Raw genomic sequence first — 20,657 nt, 5'->3', positions numbered from 1 at the left:
TACAAAAAATTACGGAACTTCAACAAAAATTCGACTCCAGAAATACTAAAAAAAAATACAATTATAGTAAAACTTCAAAACCCAATATCAAATGAAGTGCTTAAACCAAGATCTAAGCAAGAGAGACCGGTCCATTTTTCCAGCTCCTTCTCAAGTCTTCTTCAACTTCCTCAAGCTGAGGTTTTTGAGTTTTTCTTTGCCCCGATGTAGGTTTCAGATCAGGGGATGCTGTAATGGTGGTCTGTGCAGTCCTTTGAGACATTTTGTGATTAAAGGCTATACAAATAAACATGACTATATTTTTTAAACTATTTAATTTGTCTTAGGGCCCTAGGAAGGCTGTTTGTGAGTAATAAAAAGGCCCCAAAAAAAAGAATTCAGGAAGGGCGCAAATGCTTTTCCACGCCACTGTAAGTAGGTTGCTAAAAGGGTTAATTCCGCGCACACAATTTTGAGCTCCAAATTCTCACTTGGACCCAAAAGCACCAGCTCGTCGCCCACCACCAGCTGGCGCCGTTGCCATGGAGACCAGCTCCTTCAAACCTTTCGCAAGAAATCAGACGGCCCCTCCCCGTGACAACGTCATCACCTGCGCGCGTCGGCGGGGCACAACTCAAAAGCAGTATGAGGCGAAATTGAAACAAGCGATCCCTCAAGAAGATTTGACAAGGAAACATGGTTTTCATGAAGAAAAAGGAAGAAAAAAACATGGGGTCCGGGAAGAAGGAGGCACTGGGGTCCCTTCTGCACCTCCTGCTATTTGCCGCCTCCTGCGAGCAGGTACGCGCACGGACACGCGCATCTTGGACGCGCCCCACTTACGTCTATTTTTAGGTTCGTTCGCTTTATGTCAAGTCACAAATTTATGCACGTTAATGTTTATATCGGACATTATTACTTTTTTGCTGGGTGCTTTTGTTCTGAACTGTTACTACAATAGAGCCCCAAAATACATCACCCGGTAATCTGTTATAAGGGGGGAAACGCAAAGTGAAAATGCCGTGGAGCGGGGCATAGAAACATGCTATTTATCTAATGTGTTTTCAACCTCTGTTACTCCAGATAAAACATTAAAATATCAAAAGACTATTTAATAAGTACTAAATTTATGTGTAATACCCGTGTATAGGATAAATAAAATATATATATACGCATTTGAAGACAGAAACATTCAATTTTTTTCTGCCTTTTTAATGATATACTAGGTTTTTTTTAATATTTGGAACGGTTTAAATCCAGGCTTAAAACACACTTCTGTTCTATAGTTTATGAATGACCTATATTTCACGTTGACAAGATAATAATAATAATTTCCTTTGTATTGTCATTCTTTGTAACAATGTACACAGAACGAAATGTCAATACACCTGACCCGTTGTAGCGAGTCGATGCAGCCGCAGCCAACAGAGGGCGCCGCCATTATACCAATTAGGTATGTCTCGGCCGAGGCGCGAACCAGCGACCTCCCAGTCTCAAAGCGGGCACACTACCATCTAGGCTACTGAGCTGGTCTGTGTATCATTTCTTATTGCAACATCTGTTGCAGCCTGGTCATCCTAAAGTTTCTTCATTTACCTTATGTTGAGGTTTTGAGTCTTTTCTTGCCCTCATGTAGGTTTTAGATCAAGGGATGGTGTCATAATAGTCAAAAGCTAACAATCACGTATTATTACCAAAGTACAAAAACTAGCAAATAACAGGCCACTCAGTAACCAAAGTGACGTGTGTACAACACAGCCATTGAAGAAGCGTTAGCCAACGTCAACCTAACGTTAGAGATTTTAGCGGTATATATAGCTATATATATATTTCCCCAGCAAAGTGACAATATGTTGCCTCAAATACTATGCTGACTTACCTTACAACCGATGTAGACATCCTTATTAAAGTGATTCACATTGAGTTGGTGCTGTTGTTGACTTAATTTAAATGTGGCTTGGGAAAGGGTAAAAAAAATACACGCTATCGTCTAGCCCTTCTGGATACTTCGTATCAGATTTGCACGTACCCCGTGCAAACTGTTTGACCATTTTAAAAATCAAAATGCAAGAATAAACCACAAAAAAAACAAGGAAAACTGACAAACCGCAATTCAATTGAATGGGTATGCCAGCAGAGCTCGACTGAGTGTTTTGTGTTAGCTAGGCGCATACCATTGGAGGGCGGGGTTTAGCCATAAGGTCAAAAGATCCGACAGTAAATGGTATATGTAAATGATCTGCATTTATATAGCGCTTTTCAAGTCAATGAGACACTGAGTGCTAAGCCACACCCACCATAGTTCTGAATTATAGTGTTGCCGAAACAACTTGTGAATCTTTAGTCGTTATTCTTGAAAGCATAGCCGTATAATTTCTTCCTTATTATGCAAAATTATCTCAAAAGACAGTAGAAAAGTGTCTGAATTATTATATACAAAGTTATATTTATGGTAGCAAGGTGTCCAAAGTGTAAAAGATGGACGGAGTCCTCTTTAAACCCAACATGAACTTGTTTATTTACAGAACACGATCTAGCGTCTTTGCTAGTTTACAAACATGTCTCCAGATACCCCGCGGTCTCCCTGTGTGTACCGTAATAACGCGTCTGCCGCGCAGGCACAATCAATTACCATACATGACATCTCCCCCATTTTTTTTTTTTCTTTTGAAAGAAACAAATAGCTGACGATGTCAGGAGATGACGACGATTCCGCCGTAGAACAGCACCGTCTTGGGTGGTGATATTGTAGGATCTACTTGTAGCAGCCTCTCCTGAGACAACAGCTGGTCTAGACCATGACTTTTCTTGATCCAGCCTGGTGTAGACCAATGCTCCTGGTTGTAGAGCAGGTAGGAGTCTGGCTCCGTGACGGCGGTTGAAGTAATGAGCTTGCACTGCTTTCTGCTTGGCGTCGTTCACTTTTACCGTTTTCCTGCTGGGCCATCTGGGCAGGAGATTCTTCTCCAAGGTTGGAACTGTCGTCCTGATCCTCCTTCCCATTAGCAAACACACTTGGCATGACATCACTGTGTCCTTTAACTGCTTGGACAGCCCTGGCCACCACACTGATGTTTTGGCTCTCTCTCTACATTTGACCAGGCCTTGGTGCCCCTTCTCCAGAATTTCGGCTCTCATAGAACGTGGCACGACAATCCTGCACCCTCTTAAAACTAGGCCACCTTCAACGGAGAGCTCTGACTTCACTTTGGTAAACTCCCTCGCATCCAAAGGGACACTACTTATGTGTTCAGGCCACCCTGACCTGATAAGCTTACTGACAAGCTGTAACTCTGTGTCAGTTGCAGTGACGTTTCTAATGTTTTCAAGTCTCTTTGGTGAAGCTGGTATTCCCCCGACTACTGAGGCTACATAGCAGGCTACATCACTGTGTGTATCCACATCCCCTTCACCACATGTCAGTGGGCTGCGTGACAGTGTGTCTGCTACCACAAGAGTTTTACCTGGTGCATACTCGGCCACCGCGCTGAATCTCATGAGCCTCATCAGTAGACGCTGACATCTGAGAGGAACATTTTCCAAGCTCTGATTGTTGATAAGGGGTACCAACGGCTTGTGATCTGTCACTAACCTGAAACGTTCAAGGCCATTTAGGTATCTGTCAAACTTTTCACATGCCCACACACCTGCCAGACACTCCTTTTCTATCTGGGCATAACGTGTTTCTGCATCAGATAGTCGTCTGGAGCAGTATGCCACTGGTTTCCACTGTTCTCCATGAAGTTGTAACAGCACACCCCCCAGTCCAAAACTGCTAGCATCTGCTGACACTGCCGTGGGTTTGGTGACATCATAGTAGGCCAGCACCGGTGCAGTAGTCAGTAATTCCTTTATGTTTTCAAAGGCTGTCTGTTGAGCATGTCCCCACATCCAGTTATTCTTGTCCTTCAGCAACTCATGGAGCGGCTGCCCCACAGTGGAGAGGTTGGGAATGTACCTGCCAAGGAAAGTCGCCATTCCCAGGATTCGCTTTAGCTCAGTGACATTTACTGGAGGTGGCATTTTACGAATTGCTGCAACCTTCTCAGGATCAGGTCGAATCCCTGACTTATCGATGAGATGCCCCAGGAACTTTAGTTGGCTTTGCCTAATGGAGCACTTCTCCTTATTCAGTTTAAGTCCAGCTGACTGAATACGATGCATCACTTTGTTGAGACGTCTGTTGTGTTGCTCTATATTGCTCCCGTAGACCAAAATATCGTCCATGAAGACCTCTACACCTTCCAACCCTTGTAGAGTCTCCATCATCTTCCTCTGGAAGATTTCAGGTGCACTAGTAATTCCAAATGGCAAGCGTTTGAAGCTGTACCGACCAAATGGAGTTATAAAGGTTGTGAGCTTGATGCTGTCTGGATGCAGTGGAATTTGCCAAAACCCGCTGGCTGCATCGAGTGATGAAAAAACAGTTGCTCCACTCAGCTTGGCTGTTATCTCATCCACAGTAGGTAGGATGTATCGCTCCCTTTTGACAGATTCATTCAGTCTTTTGAGATCAACACATATGCGAGCTTTGTCTGTGTTCTTCTTTGAGACAGGGACCATAGGTGCACACCACTCAGTAGGTTGTGTCACGGGCTCAATGATGCCATTACTCTCCATTCTCTTTAGCTCTTCTTTTACCTTCTGGAGCATCGGGAGTGGTACCCGGCGTGCAGTATGTACAGCATACGGCTGGGCATTGTCTTTAAGCTGCATTCTCACTGGCTCTGTTTTCAATGTCCCATAGTCTGCGTGTTGCTGAATGTTCAAACTGATTTAGTCTATTCTCCTCACAAGATTCATTTTCACTGACATTGAGCGACTTAAGAGATTATTAGTGATCCCCTCTACTACATAAGCTGTTAGTGGATATGATTTTCCTTTGTAGGTTACTGTGGCCTGGAACCTCCCTAGACAATTTAGCTTTCCACCTGGGCCGTCCAGTGGAATGTCTGGTGGCTCCAACACACTTTCTGGAGTGTATGCGTTGTACGTCGCCTCGCTGACTACATTCACATCTGCCCCTGTGTCGATTTTGAATGTTATTGGCTTTTTATTTAGCCGGAGCTTAACTGACCACTGTTCTTTTACATTTTTCACATGTGACACAGCACCCAGGAAGTATGCTGACTGCTCGGGTTGTCCTGACTGTTCTGCCCGCTCACTAATCTCATTCACTTGCTTTTTATTCCTGCACACTCTAGCCCAGTGCCCGGCTTTGTGACAGATATGGCAGGTAGATTTCTTAGCAGGGCAGTTTTCATCTTTGTTATGCTGTGTTTTTCCACATTTAAGACATTTTCTCACATTTACCCATTTTCTGTCTTTCTCCCCACCTTGTGGTTTAGACTTTGGGTATCTGTAGCTCTGCCTTGTAACTTCATGCACCGTCCCTACTGCTTCTCCTTGCATGTTGACGTGCGCAGTAATCTCTTCCGCCTGTCGAACTACTTGCACAGTCTGAGTCAATGTCAGGCCTTCCATCAACTGAAGCTTACGCGACACTTCCTTGTCCAATATTCCAATAACTATCCGGTCTCGGATGTTTTCCTCACGGCTCGTGCCGAAATCACAATGTTCTGATAGTTCATATAAAGCCCTTATGAAGCTTTCTGCCCTCTCCCCAGGCTTCTGGAAACGCTGATGAAAACACGCGCGTTCGTGGATGATATTCCTCCGCGGAACGAAGTAATCATCAAACTTCTTCAGCACAACGTCATAATTATCCTCTTCACCGTCATTAGCAAAAACAAAAGACTTGAACACATTCTCCGCCTCGCTTCCCATTGCGTATATCAAGCAGCTTACTTGAACTTGTCCATCGTCTTTGTTTAGTTTCGTAGCCATTCTGTAGCGCTCGAAACGCTGCCTCTAGTCCGGCCATTCTGACGGTTTCTCGAAAGCAAAGTTCGATGGAGGATTAAACTTGGCCATTATGACTTGTCTCCTTATCTGGATCCTTTCAGACTTCTGACACCATGTAAAAGATGGACGGAGTCCTCTTTAAACCCAACATGAACTTGTTTATTTACAGAACACGATATAGCGTCTTTGCTAGTTTACAAACATGTCTCCAGATACCACGCGGTCTTCCTGTGTGTACCGTAATAACGCGTCTGCCGCGCAGGCACAATCAATTACCATACATGACACAAAGAAGGTAATGGCCCTTTAAGGCTGGATGCAAATGTTGGCGATATATGAAGACAAAAGCCCCATAGCAACTACACATAGAAATAGATTCAGATTTGGAAGGGATAATGGTATACAGTCTAGAGGATATACAAATGAGTGACCAAGCACATAAAATTCACGAAACGAGTGGTGCCATCTTTACCTGTTCCGAGTCTCACGAACGTCACAGACCCGAAACAACGGATCACGGACTGCACATCCTATCTATCCAATGATTGACAAGTTTTACTTTAATTAGGAATATGTTGCCGCAAGTACTATGTTGACATACCTTACAATCGATGTAAACATCCCAATTCACGTTTTTCACATCGAGTTGGTGCTGTAGTCGACTCAATTAAGATCAGGGGATGGTGTAATCATAACCTGTGCAGTCTTTTGGGACATTTTGTGATTAAGGGCTATACAAATACTGTAAACGTGACTTGACTTGACATGTAACACCACCTTTGCTTGTATTTGTTTTCGTCATATGCTAACAAGGTTTGCTAATGAGGGCGAAGTTGTATACTATAAGAAAGTGCAAGTAAAGCGGCCGCAGTAACTTACAAACTCTTCTCACTGACAACTAACCAACCCAATAGCAGCGTCATAAAAATAAGAAACTTACCGTATAACAAATGACTTTGTTTTGGTTCCCATCGATCCTATGCAAGTTTAGCCGCTAGCATGCCATTCATTGTGTGTGATGCAAGAAAGGATGGGGCTGTCGTCTGCCTCATGTTCTAAATTGCAGAAAACAGCGCTGTCCGATCTATTACCGTAATTGTTTTCCCTTCCCAGTCTTACATCTTGAAAGTTGCAAGAATCTCCAACTTATTTCTCTGTCTCGCATGTGGGCGCACAGGTGGGCCCGGCGGTCCCGCTTGGTCAAGGGGGGCGGGCTTCGTCCCAGGAAGGCTGGCACGTCCTGAGCTCGTCGCAGGATGCAAAAGGAGGCTGTGTCTGCACGCTTATGGCTCCGCAACACGCCGGATGTGCACAAGATGCCCGCGGAGAGCAAGTGCGGCACCTGCACAGCAAGGTGAGCAGCGGCGTGATGATTGGTAATAAGTCTTTCTCAACGCTGTGGAGGAATTTTGGCCCACTCTTCTTTACAAAATTGTTTCAAATCTGCCATATTGGAGGCTTTTCCAGCATAAACTGCCTGTTAAAAGTCACACCACATCATTTTAATTGGATTCAAATCCAGGCTTTGACTTGGCCACTCCAGAGCCCTCATTTTGTTTTTTTGAGCCATTTAGAGGTAAACTTACTGGTGTGTTTCAGATTGTTCTCCTTCCTAAACTTCTGGTCAACAGCAAAAATCAATATTCCATCAACAACAACAAGTTTTCCTGGTCCTTAGGCAGCAAAGCAGTTCCAGACCATCACTCTACCACCACCATGCTTTACTGTGGGCATCATTTTTTTTGTCAAATGCTGTGGCATTTTACGCCAGATGTAACGAGCAGCACACCTTTCAAAATGTTCCGTTTTTGACTCATCATTTCACAGAATGTTTCTCTTAACGTCTTGAGGTTTTTGGTTTTGAACAATTTTATTGACACTTTTGACAGCAATTAAACACATTCACAATTTCATTATATCATATTCTAACAATATAAGGTTTGAACAATTTTTATCGACACTTTTAACAGCAATTAAACACATTCACAATTTTCACCATATCATATTCTAACAAGGTTTCTGGAGGTAAAGTGAAAGTGTGACATTCTGCCTTTGCTCTTTATTTCCACCAAAGCTTTTAGTTCTTTTTTTTCTCTCTGATTTCATCATTAAATTCGATCTCCTTTTGTGTCAGGGTAAAATAGCGTTGGAGTCTTCTTTGTAGTCCCAACATGGGGTCACCGTATCTCCGGGGGCTACAGTTTTTTATTGTTTCCTGCATTTTTAAAGAAAATCTGCGTTCGTTTCTTTGTTATCTCCCACCATTGTGCTCGTGAATCATACGAGTCTTGAAGGGTCTGCCAGTCCTTGTTACACTCCCCCTGAGATTCGATCTGCAACCTCAGTTTGTGTAATATAGTGTAACAATCTGTGAAGCCCTTTGAGACTCTTCGTGATTTAGGGCTATACAAATAAAAATGACTTGACTTGACTTGACTCCCTGTATTGCGCGGCCAAGGCTTCATCCTTCTTGAGGGGGGGATGGATTTTTAAGGATTATTGATCTATATTCGTTATTCATTATCCATTATCCGTTATCGGTCAGTTCATAATACGCTACAAAGCCTAGAAGCCGGGACTCTTACTCTCAGCCAAAAGGCCAAGCTAAGGTCCTAGCCTTAAAGCCTTGCTGCGATCATTGCGAATGCACCGTTCCCGCAGGTACTGCAATACCGGGCCGATGATCCTTCTTGAGGGGGGGTTTTTGGGGTTTTTAAGGGTTATTGTTCTATCTTCGTTATTCATTATCCATTATCCGTTATCGGTCAGTTCATAATACGCTACAAAGCCTAGGAACCGGGACACTTACTCTCAGCCAAAAGGCCAAGCTAAGGTCCTAGCCCTAAAGCCTTGCTGCGATCATTGCGAATGCACCGTTCCCGGAGGTACTGCAATACCGGGTCGATGCGTGGAGTGGACAGAGCAAGCTCTTATTCCGTCTCCGGAATGCAAAAATCAAAGATCATGGCAAAGGCCAAGCTAAGGCCAAGCTATGGACCTAGCATCAAAGCCTGTGTAATACATTGGTAAATCACCGTGTTTGTGCAGTAAGCACATTAAAATGCTTTTTGGCAAATGTGAAGTGTCTCTTTATTTGAGACAGCAGTGGTTTATGTCTGGGAACTCTCCCAATTTTGTTCAGGGTTTTTCTTATAGTGGAGTTAGAACCGTCATCATACTCTTGGGGTAGTAATCTTTGTTGGTTGACCACTCCTGGAAAGGTTTGCCCCTGTTCCCAGTCTTCCCCATTACTTAATAATGGCTTTTTTACATAAGGCCAGATAGGCCAAGCTTTTTCTGTGCCTTAAACAATGGATCTAACATTTCCTTGAGTTGTTTGTGTGATATTAAAATTGGTTTGATAATCTGAAAGCTTTGTGAGTGATAAAGATGCAAAAAAAACAGAATTCAAGAAGGGGGGGAAATATTTTTCTCAGTACTTTTATGTGATACGATGGTTGCAGGTGCAGAACATGAGCCGTAACATGGACGATTTGGAGCGGCGCAGTCGGCGCCATCTTGGCGCAGTAGAGAAGATGGGGGCAGAACTAAGAGGACTGGAGGACAAGTTCAAAGAGGTGGAGGAGGGGCTTGATGGAGGCGGGGCTGGCCAATACCAGGTGAGCAAACCTGTAGGTGTACCGACACATAGATGAGCCTCATTTTTGAATTATGTTTGCCATTGGTCCTACCCAAACCAATCCAGTGCCTCACCTAATGCACAACTACTTTCAAGACAACGCTCGATCTCAGCACAGAACACAACACTCCGTTTTTGTCTTTACTTAGGAGTTAGTTTTCCGCTATTGTGTTTGGTCTTACCCAGACCGGAATCCAGTGCCCTACCTAACTAGGGACCAATTGATAAATGACGCCGGCTTTGAAGAAAACACCAGTTTTCAGCACACAAGACGACTAGTTTTTGGTGTTGAGTAAGGAGTTTTGAAATTTTTGCATTTGGTCTTACCCGGACAAATTTAGTGCCTCAGCTAACTATGGCCCAAATTACAGATGACAAAATTTAAAGCATTTGGTCTTACGCAGACGAATCTAGTGCCTCAGCTAACTTGGGACAAATTATAGATGACACGGGCTTTGAAGCGTTTGCTTTTACCCAACTAATGCAGTGCCTCAGCTAATTAAATGCCAAATTACAGATAAAGTTGGCTTTGTAGCATTTGATCTTACCAAAAGGCATCTAGGGGCTCACCAAATGAAAGATGCTGCTGTTTTTGAAACATTTGGTCTCACCCGGAACAATCCAATGCATTAGCATAATGGGGGACAATATTTGATGACTGTGGCTTTGAAGCGTTTGGTTTTACCCAAACCCATACAATGCTGCGCCTAACTGGAGTCCAAACACCAGGTTTGAAGGCAATGCTCGATCTTAGCACAGAACACAGCACTCAGTTTTTGTCTCAGGAGTTAGTTTTCCGCTATTGTGTTTGGTCTTACCCGGACCATAATCCAGTGCCTTACCCTAACTAGGGAGCAATTGATAAATGACGCCAGTTTTGAAGAAAACACTATTTTTTAGCACGGAAGACAACACTCGTTTTTATTCTTGAACTACAAGCTAGTTTTTGCTATTGCAAATCCTGTGCCTCATTTAAATAGTGTGCTAAATATAGACAATGAATGAATGAATGAATGAAAACTTTTATTTCGAACATTAAAATAAAAACAGGACAAAAACAATGAGTCAAGAACAAAATAATGTCACATAACATGTTCGAAAAGGGGTAGTCAGAAGCAGCTTATTTTCCCTACCCCTTTATCTTCCCTATTGAATACATTTTACAAATCCTCCTTTCCTCTTATGTCAAATATAACAAAATCTCATGGATATACTTATTACATAGGTCAGATATCAATAATTATAATAATTACAATAATCACATATTTTATACACTAATCTTCGTAATACCCATCCCTCAACGTCATAATGCGCCTAGTTACCAAATGTCACAGCGGCATCAATGATAATAACAACAATAAAATAAACATAATATTTAAAATAACAGTTCTGACATAATAATAGCAACAATAACAAAAAAGTTAACCATAGTCCAATCTCACCCATATCCCATTTTCTTCATCCCTGTATTTCGCCAGTAATGCTTTTTGTATTTACATTTGAACACATGGATAGTTGGACATTGTTTGATCTCATCTTGTAAATTATTCCAAAGTTTGACTCCACAAACACACACACACACACACACACACACACACACACACACACACACACACACACAGACAAGGTTTTTCTCACCTTTGGGATTTTGAATTCACTACAGCCCCTCAAGTTATAATTTCCCTCTTTCAGAGTGAATAATTTTTGTATGTTTTCTGGCACTATGATTTTGTTGACCTTAAATAACAGTTGTGAAGTGAAAAGTTTTATTAAATCAGCCAATTTGAATGATTTGGACAGCATGAATTAAATATTGGTATGATTCCGATATCCTACCCTGTGCATGGTTCGTATTGCACGTTTTTGAAGGATAAAAAGGGGCTGTAGTGAACTTTTGTAATTATTGCCCCAGACTTCTGCACAATATGTTAAATATGGCAGAACTAGAGAACAATATAATGAATACAATTTATTATAATTTAAAAGAAATTTGGCTCTATTAATTATTGAAATGCTTTTCGATACCTTAGTTTGTATGTGTTTGATGTGTGTTTTCCAACTTAATTTATCGTCTATTATGACCCCTAAAAACTTAATTTCTGATACAATGTCTATTGCAACACCATCCATTTTTACTTCTAAATCTTGATTTGCCTTACGATTACCAAAGAATATTACTTTGGTTTTATTTAAATTTAAAGATAATTTATTTATATCCATCCATACTTTTAGGTTAATTAGTTCACGATTAATACAGGTTACCAAATCAATATAGTTATCATTTGAATAGAAAATGTTAGTGTCGTCTGCAAATATTACTATTTTAGATAGTTTTGAAACATTAAAAATATCGTTAATATATAAATTAAATAACTTTGGTCCCAGGATAGAACCCTGTGGTACTCCACAACAGATGTCCAAGTATTCAGATGACAACTCTCCCATTTTTACATATTGCTTCCTCCCCGTCAAATAACTTTGAATCCATTGCAAAGTCACTCCCCTGATGCCATATCTTTCCAGTTTTTTTAATAGTATAATATGATTAATGATATCAAATGCTTTTTTTAAGTCAATAAATACCCCGACTGCGTATCTCTTCTTTTCTGTACTATGGGTGATTTCTTCTACTGCATCAATAATAGCCATTGTTGCAGATCTGTTTGCTCTAAAACCATATTGACTTTCATTAATCAATTTATGTTTATATACAAATTGTTCTACTCTATTATTGTAAAGTCTCTAATATTTTAGAGAACTGAGAAAACAGAGATACCGGTCTATAGTTTGTAAAAATGTGCTTGTTTCCATTTTTGTATATTGGTATAACTTTTGCTATTTTCATTTGATTTGGAATTTTGCCTGTTAGAAATGATAGATTACAGATGTAGATCAATGGTTTCACAATGCTATTTATAATTTGCTTAACTAGTACCATATCGATGTCAAAACAATCCATAGACGTTTTGTTTTTACAGCTGTTAACCACGTCTAAGATTTCTGATTCCGTAACCCCAGATAAAAACATGGTCTTGGAGTTCATTTTTATCAGTGACTCAAATTGCTTACCACTGCACTCTGGGATATTTGCAGCGAGCTCTGGTCCAACATTTACAAAATGACTATTGAAATTCTCCACAACTTGATTTAAATTACCATTTTCACTGTTCTTATCAATAAAAAAGTTTGGATATGCATTACTTGCATTCTTTCCTTTCATTATACTATTTAATATATCCCAAATACCTTTGATATTACTTTCGTTATGATGTAATAAATTGGTATAGTATAATTTCTTTCTCGCTCTTAATATTCCTGTCAATTTGTTTTTATACATTTTGTATCGGGATTCGGCTTCCTCAGTTCTTAGTTTACTAAATTTTCTATATAAGGTGTTTTATTTCTTACAAGCATTATATAAACCCTTAGTTATCCATGGATGGTTTACAGATGTATTCTTAATATTAGTTTGTCTCGTTGGGCAATTTTTGTTATACCTGTTGGTGAATATTTCCAAAAATATGTCAAACGCACGATCCACATCATCTGTACCATATATAGCATTCCAGTTTTGTTTAACTAAGTCATCATAGAGTGATATAATAGTCTCTTCAGTTCTAACTCGTTTGTAAACAATCCTTAGTTGATTCTTGTCTAGTAACCTTTTCATCATACACTGTAAATACTGGTAGGTGATCAGAAATATCACAAACCAGTAATCCGCTGACGTTTGTAAATTCCATATTATTTGTAAATATATTGTCAATGAGTGTTGCACTGTGTGAAGTAAATTTACTAGGCCTTAATATAGTTGGATACAAACTCATACAGTACATTATATTAATATAATCATCAATGTTTTTATGTTTGTTTGGATTCATTAGATCGATGTTGAAATCTCCACAAATGAATAGTGTTTTGGCGCCTATTGTCGAATGTTTTTTCAGCCCAGTTTGTAAAGGTTTCCAGATATTAGCCCAGTGATCTATATACACAACTGACTATGATATTTTTCCTTTTTTCATTTATAATATATGGACAATGCCGGCTTTTTAGACAAAGCTGGTTTTCAGCATGGAAGACAACGCTAGTACTTGGTGTTAAGTAAATAGCTAGTTTATCACTATTGAGTCTGGTCTTACCCAGACAAATCCAGTGTTTCTGCTAACTCGGATAAGAATATAAAGATGACCCCAGCTTTGAAGACAATACTAGTGGAAGATTCTAGCAAAGTTCAACGTACATAGCGCTAGTCTTTGGCCTTCCGTTTTGCCATCTTGACCAGGTCATGAAGGCAAAGATGGAGGAACTACGTGCGTTAATCCCCACCATGATGGCGTACAAGGCCGACGCCCTCCTGGTGCGTCGCTTCAGAGAAGAGACGGCTAACTTGACGACTACATTAGCCGAGCTGCACCGCCGGGCTGCACCTTTTGACTACCAGGACCTGCTAGCTCGTGTGGCCGGTCTGGAGGAGCGCCTGCGCGCCTGCATGCGGCAACTTGGTGAGTCGACGGACTAGCTTAGCCTAGCTTGGGCTAGACTTTTCTGACTTAGCCTGGGTTGGCCTACACTAGGCTAGGCTGGCCCCTAGCCTAGCCTGGTCCGGTCTGGCTCAGTAGTGGTGTGACCAGTTTAGTCTAGCATAGCATATTTTAGCATGGGCCTGGCCTAGCGTAGACGATGCTATATTTGCCCTCTCTAAACGGATCTGTCCCCCCATTTCCTTCTAGCTTGTGGAAAGCTTGCCACCATCGGGGCGCCTGTCACTGTCAAGACCTCAGGATCCAGGTTTGGATCCTGGATGACAGACCCACTAGCGCATGCTGGGGACAACAGAGTAAGTTCAGGGAGTGTTCAATCAAAACAAAAGAAGCAAGTTGGTAATGAATCTAGTTATAGAGGAATTTCAGATAAGTGTTAAGTGTTGCTAGCTCGGTGAGCATGATGCATTAACAAGTTAACATGTTAGCAAGGCTAGCAGTTGATGTGGTTTGTGTGGCAGGTATGGTACATGGACGGCTACCACGACATGAGTCTGGTGCGCGAGTATGAGTCCCTGCGGGCCTTCATGACCACGGACAACTTCAGGACGCACCGTCTGCCTCAGGGATGGTCGGGGACCGGCCAGGTGGTACTGAATGGTTCGCTGTACTACAACAAATTCCAGAGTCGCATGCTAATCAAGTTCGACCTAAAGCTCTCACAGGTTAGCCGCTGGCGTCAGCTGGAAACTGCTGGCTTCGGGAACGCTTACCACTACGCTTGGGGTGGCCACTCGGATATCGATTTAATGGCAGACGAGGGCGGGTTGTGGGCAGTTTACGGTAGCCAGGCTGCTGCCGGTAATATGGTTCTGAGCCGCTTGGACCCAGACAGTCTTCGGGTTTTGCGTAGTTGGACTACTCAGCACCCCAAACGCAGCGCTGGCGAGGCTTTCATGATTTGTGGCACGCTCTACGTCACCGACGGCTACTCGGGCGCTACCAAGGTCCACTACGCCTTCGCTACAGATACTTCATCCTACCAATACGTGGACGTGCCACTCACTAACGTTTACGGACACATTTCCATGCTGGACTACAACCCACGCGATAGGGCGCTCTACGCCTGGAGCGATGGACGCCAACTGCTCTACAACGTTACACTCTACCACCTCGTCCAGTGATCGTTTTAACTGTTGTTTTCAAGTCGTAATGCGCCAGTTATGCACGACAGTAGACCCCCTGGATACAGCGACCCTGCCTTTACAGTGTGGAATAAGATGTTTTTACAAGCCCTTGTTACAGTAATTTACCACTATACCACATCAAAAAATGTGTGCTTAGTAAAGACATTGTACGTCTATTTGTACTATATTTACTGACTTTGAGTCCAAAGGCTAAGAGTGATGCTAAAGGGAGAAGCAAAACAATGACTACAACCCGCGCAATAGTGATGGACGCCAACTCCTCTACAATGTTACGCTCTGCCACTTCGTCCAGTGATAGTTTTCAACTGACTGTTTTCAAGTGAAGTTGTAATGTGTAAGTTATACGCTACTGTAGCCCTCGGGGATACGGTGACCCCATTCAATAATGTTTTTACTTAATGTGTGGAATAAGATGTTTTTTCAGCCCCTTGTTTGGAATTGTACCCTATATATGTTGACATCAACCATTTTTTTAGCATGCCCAAAAATTACTAACTCAGTCATCTACTGTATTTTTTGGATGTGGGTTCCAAGGCTAGCAGTGATGCTAAAGGGAGAAGTAAAAACATGCTGAACTACAACCCGTGTGATTGGGTGCTCTACGCCTAGAGCGACAAACACCAGCTCCCCTACAATGTTACACTCTACAACCTTGTCAAGTAATTTTGTTAACTGCTCATTTCAAGTCATAATGCGTCAGATATGCCCTAAAGTAGACCCCCAGGAAACGGCGAGCTTGCCTTATGATGTTTTTACTTGATGCTGTGGAATAAGATATTTTCAGTCCCTATTTGTCGCATTTTCCCCACTATACCACATTAACTAAATGTGTGCTTTGTAAAAACTTTAAAATTCTGTACTTTTTTCTACGTTGTTTATTGGACAAGTGTCCCAAGGCTAGTAGTGATGCTCAAGGGAGAAACAAAAATATGCTGGACTACAACCTTTTGAAAATCCTTGCATTGTAAATATGTTCAACGGGTAAAACGATCTATTCTTTATAACTGCAGTCTAAATTTATATTTTCAGACTTTTCGGCAGACGTGACCTAAGATGCCCTTTGTCATCATGCTAACCTAACATCAAGTTGGGCATGCAATGCATTAATGTTTGTCTGGACTTTTTGTCAGAATCTGTGGGGTGGACCCAGGAACCAAGGATAATAAATAACTAAACAAAGGTACAAAGTAAAAAGATCGTCTCAAAAACACTTAAAAAAAAATCTGGCTTGTTTTAAAGACGCCGTGTAATGCCACTGGGACTTGCAGTACCGTCTCTAGGCCGCCAGATGGTATAAAATTGACATAAATAACATAGGAGTGAGTGTGCTTCCATTGATTTATAATGGGACTTGCAGTACCAGTGTGTTAATTATATTCTTGTAAAATGGCCTCTGAACCTAGAAGTCTAAACAACCTAAATAAGAAATAAGGCTCTCTCCAGCCCCTCTCCCCAATGGGATTGTAATTTTTCTGTTTTTTTTTCACATTTCAACTGGAGTGAATTACTTTTTAATGAACCGCCGCTTGATTCAAACATAAATTACAATCATCAATTCTATGTTTTTGTATGATTATTTCAAGGAAAACTCGATTTTGATGTAGAATAATATTTTGCTGTGTTTTTCACTTTCAAATTGGTGACAAAAAAATGTTGTTTTTTAAAAAGAAGTTTGCCTGTGAATTGTGTCTGCAGTGTTGTGCGGGACGCTAAATAAAAAGGTAAATATAAAATGTATTTTTGTCGTTAAGCATGCACCCTCATAATAAATAAATAAATGGATAAATAATTTGCAAGTTGTAAAAGTTTCACGGCAATCAGGTCAGGCCTCATTGAAGGTGTTTTCTATTTAATTTTCAAAGAGTTGGCAATTTGATTGAAAAAAAAAATTGATTTGCAGAAGTTTTTATGCTAATTTTGATTTCATGAAGAATAGTTGCAGTAATTTTCTACCCTTTATTGTCATGATTGCCGATTCAGAGCACCTGTGACTGCTCAGTTGGCTCATGAACTCTTTTTAAACCCCCGGCTGTCAAGAGATCCTTGTCAGATCGTTATGCGAACCGTTGCTCCCAGCTCGGCAAGCTCTCACGTTCAGACTCTGTTCCTGCCCTGTTTTTCCTCTGCCGGATCCTCGTTGCCAACCTGTTTCCGGACCTGACTCTGCCCCGTTCTGCCTTCCCGTTATCCGATCTGTTTTGCCCCGCTACCTGCCTGACTCCTGTTGCCGACCTCGTTTCTGAACTTGACACCGCCCTTGCGCTCCAGTCCCGTCTAACGACTTGTATTTCCTGCCTGTCTTCGATCCTCCTCGTTTGACACGGAAGTGCCACTTCCGTGTCTCCTGCTACCCTTGTCCGTCAACCATCGGATCGTGGAAGCAAGCCCTACTCTCCCTCTTTATTAATAAAAACTGAGAAATCGAGCGCTATTGGGTCCTACGTCTGTTTCTGGTCTGTGACACTTGTAGTGTCATAGCTATTTTTGAGACTTGGTTCAATGCTGATTAAGTTTTCTGTCTGAATGGATGTGAATGAAATTGTACAAGTAGAGTAAACAAATCAGGGGCGGTGTTGCAATTTGTCTCACACGTCTTTAAAATATAGCGTTGTTTCTCACAAGTCTGTGGCTAGTGAGGGAATTGTGGAATGCTTAAACATAGAGATCATTACTCAAAGAAAAGAAAATTGTTATTATAAGTGACATATACCGGAGATCGAGCACAAGCATTTACACATTTAATACATGAATCAAAATTAAATCAAAACAATTATTCAAAAAAACATTTTTTCAAGTGAACCAAAAAAATATTGGATATCTGTGGGGATTTCAATCCTGATTTTCTTAACCTGACTAATTCACAATCCATTGATGACTTCACTGGCCTAATTCACAGACTATCACTATAACTCGGTGACCTTGCGAGACTGGGAGGCTGCTGGTTCAAGTCTCAGCCGGGTCATACCTAAGACTTACAAACGGTGGTACCCTCCCTGCTTAGCTCTCGGCATTAGGGGTTGGAAGTGGGGGGGTTTGGTCACCCAATGACTCCTAACACATTAGTTGGGTTCAAATGGATCCATGAGGATTTCATTGTAAGAATGTGGTTCCATTAAAACTGAAACTCGAAAAAATGTTTTTTTTTTTGGTCAGGTAATACGTTAACCATGGGTCGACTGATTATCAGGCGAGACGATTAGCGGTACCTATACTATACTGAATAGTGTATTGTAGTAGCCTTATGGTAATTACTGTTTATAGTGTGCTACAGTGGCCTTATTGTAATGCACGTGTATTGCACGCAGTTGTTCACTGATTTCTGTAACTAGAGCACCATTGTGAATGAGACATGTGAATGAGTCTCATTTTATTCCCTCGTATTAAATTCTAAAACATATTTGATAGAAATAGTTTGAAAGCTATTTGCGTTAGTATGGAGGGAAACATGACACGTTGTGTGACAAAAAACAGGTCTTTTAGAGTCCCTTTAAAGGAGAATATGGACCTCGTGACGTCACCGGACGCGCGTCTTCCTTTGCCGTTGGTGGCAAAAGGTCCAAACACTTTAAAGGGACAGTGTGTAATCACCTCCCAGAGTTTTCCCCCAGCCATTTCGGCTCTCGTGTCGGTATTGTCTCGCTTCTGAAACGACAGAATGATGAAGGTGCTTCCCTCTTTACTGGTAACCATGGAAACCAGCATGACCAGTCTCATGCGGGGGAGCAAACCCCTAGCCGATGAGATTCGTGAACCTCGATCGGTGACAAAAACCTTCACGGATAAAAAACAAAACAATATTGATTCAAACAATAAGCGAAAATACACGAACGGTCATATAAACATGCTGCTGTCAAATATGCAACAAAAAAAGAAGATACACAACTTTTATATTCAGAAATTATCATTGGTTTCAGTTAATAAGCCAGCCTGTTGCTGTAGAACAGCAGAATCAAACTAGTTTTCTCCAAGGTCCACATAGGTGTAATGGCTATCTTCAGGGAGCCTAATGCTACATATTAAAATATGAAGTATAAAATATCTTTTAATAACCTATTTTCCTTCAATCACAGCATATCGTTTAGCTCCTCAGTGGCTTTGCTTTGCCATTGCATTTTTGCTTGCATTAGTTTGGTCTAGATCAGGGGATGGTGTCATAAGAGACGGCTCAGCTAAAAAGTCTCTGTAGTGCGAAGTGGAAGGAGAAGAGGACGACGAGGTGAGCGGAGAAGATGAGGTAAAATTTTGGACTATTTGATAAAGTTTCAGGAGCGAGCAGAGAGAGTGGGAAAGGTGAGATGGCACAACATTCATTTGGACAGGTCAGGTAACTTAAAATTAGTTTTACCTGGTTATATCAGTATCAGAAATTATTTTCCCCCCATTTTATTAACACTCCACTTATTGAAACATAAATATTTTGTTTGTTTGTTGTACATGATTCAATTGTTTGTTTGTTTGTACATGATTCAGATTGAATCGTTTCTTGTACATGATTCAATTGTTTGTTTGTTTGTACATGATTCAAATTGAATCGTTTCTCCGGCGCCGTCACGAATGGCAGCCACTCCAGCAGCTCCCGTGTTATTTTCGATTGTTCTCAGTTATTTTCGATTGTTCTCAGCTTAGGGATGCTGCTGGAAAAGTGAATTTCCCTTCGGGGATGAATAAAGTATCTATCTATCTATCTATCTATCTATATCCACCAATATCAAGTGGAATAACACACACAGTGCCACCATTATTGACAACGGTTTCTCTCATGTCATGGATTCTCAAATACATAGTTGCCACAGACCACGTGACCCCTTTGATGCCATAGAGTTATGTTTACACCACTTTAGTGGCAAATTTCATCCAGTGTCTAATACTTTTAAAGCCATTATGAGAAGACAAGGTGACCCATATCATAAAGATACTCTCACAAAAACAGACAGAGGCAGATATGACACGAAGTTTTCAGTTTTAATGCGGTGGACCCATATGAATTAAGGAAAGAAACAGTCAGCAGAGATTATGCCGATTTGCCTCCGATACAGTACTATCATGCGTACGCTTATCTCATACTGGCCATTTTTTTTACACAAGTGAGCAGTTTCGAGCCAGGAAATCGCTGTAGGCATACAATCAGTTTGCCGAGAGCTAGGTTGGTGATGTTTGTTCACCGGATTTCTGCGGGTAACAAAAATTTTAAGGGGACGTCCCTCATTTTCATGTCAAAACACCATTGATAATAATTATGTTCAAGATCACCACAGTTCATGGGCTGTAGATTCTTTTGTTGTGGATATTTGGTGAACTTGTACGGAAAAAAACAAGTAATAATTTCAAACAATAATTTTGCAAAGTCATTAAGTTAATTATTTGTAAAAGCCTTTATTTTAGCTTATTTCATAACTAGTAATGCCGTGCTAAAATCTTGATACCTTCTCGGGTGTCATATTAATGGTTAATTGGCGAGTTTTTATGCCTTTTAAGTACCCA

The 20,657-nt window shown here is 41.2% G+C and overlaps 1 protein-coding gene and 1 pseudogene across 3 annotated transcripts; one reads left to right on the top strand and one right to left on the bottom strand.

Moving 5' to 3' along the window:
- The first annotated feature begins 554 nt into the window (after nt 1–554).
- LOC148365180 (noelin-like) lies at nt 555–17,601 on the top strand. Of its 3 annotated transcripts, XM_088335658.1 has the most exons (7): nt 555–780; nt 7,022–7,198; nt 9,309–9,464; nt 13,770–13,989; nt 14,218–14,324; nt 14,490–14,615; nt 14,685–17,601. In XM_088335658.1, exons 1-7 carry the CDS (start codon nt 676–678, stop codon nt 15,150–15,152), a joined length of 1,359 nt encoding a protein of 452 aa, XP_088191784.1. In that variant the 5' UTR covers nt 555–675; the 3' UTR covers nt 15,153–17,601. The 3 variants fall into 3 exon arrangements, with proteins under 3 accessions (XP_088191784.1, XP_088191783.1, XP_088191785.1); XM_088335657.1 differs by having other exon boundaries at nt 557–780; nt 14,490–17,601; XM_088335659.1 differs by having other exon boundaries at nt 705–834; nt 14,490–17,601.
- On the bottom strand, nt 8,708–8,838 carry LOC148365181 (U2 spliceosomal RNA; annotated as a pseudogene).
- Nucleotides 17,602–20,657: the final 3,056 nt, after the last annotated feature.

The sequence above is a fragment of the Urocampus carinirostris genome, chromosome 5, assembly GCF_059441175.1.
Source record: "Urocampus carinirostris isolate Australia breed hairy pipefish chromosome 5, RoL_Ucar_1.0, whole genome shotgun sequence".
Classification (NCBI taxonomy): domain Eukaryota; kingdom Metazoa; phylum Chordata; class Actinopteri; order Syngnathiformes; family Syngnathidae; genus Urocampus; species Urocampus carinirostris.
This window is presented reverse-complemented; position numbering and strand designations above follow the sequence as displayed.

Excerpts from the sequence above, each read along its gene's own strand:
- LOC148365180 (XM_088335657.1), top strand. The coding sequence starts at position 676 with ATGGTTTTCATGAAGAAAAAGGAAGAAAAAAACATGGGGTCCGGGAAG. Across the intron at positions 781-7,021 it reads TTGCCGCCTCCTGCGAGCAG|GTGGGCCCGGCGGTCCCGCT; the intron begins GTACGCGCACGG and ends GTGGGCGCACAG. Across the intron at positions 13,990-14,217 it reads CGCCTGCATGCGGCAACTTG|CTTGTGGAAAGCTTGCCACC; the intron begins GTGAGTCGACGG and ends ATTTCCTTCTAG.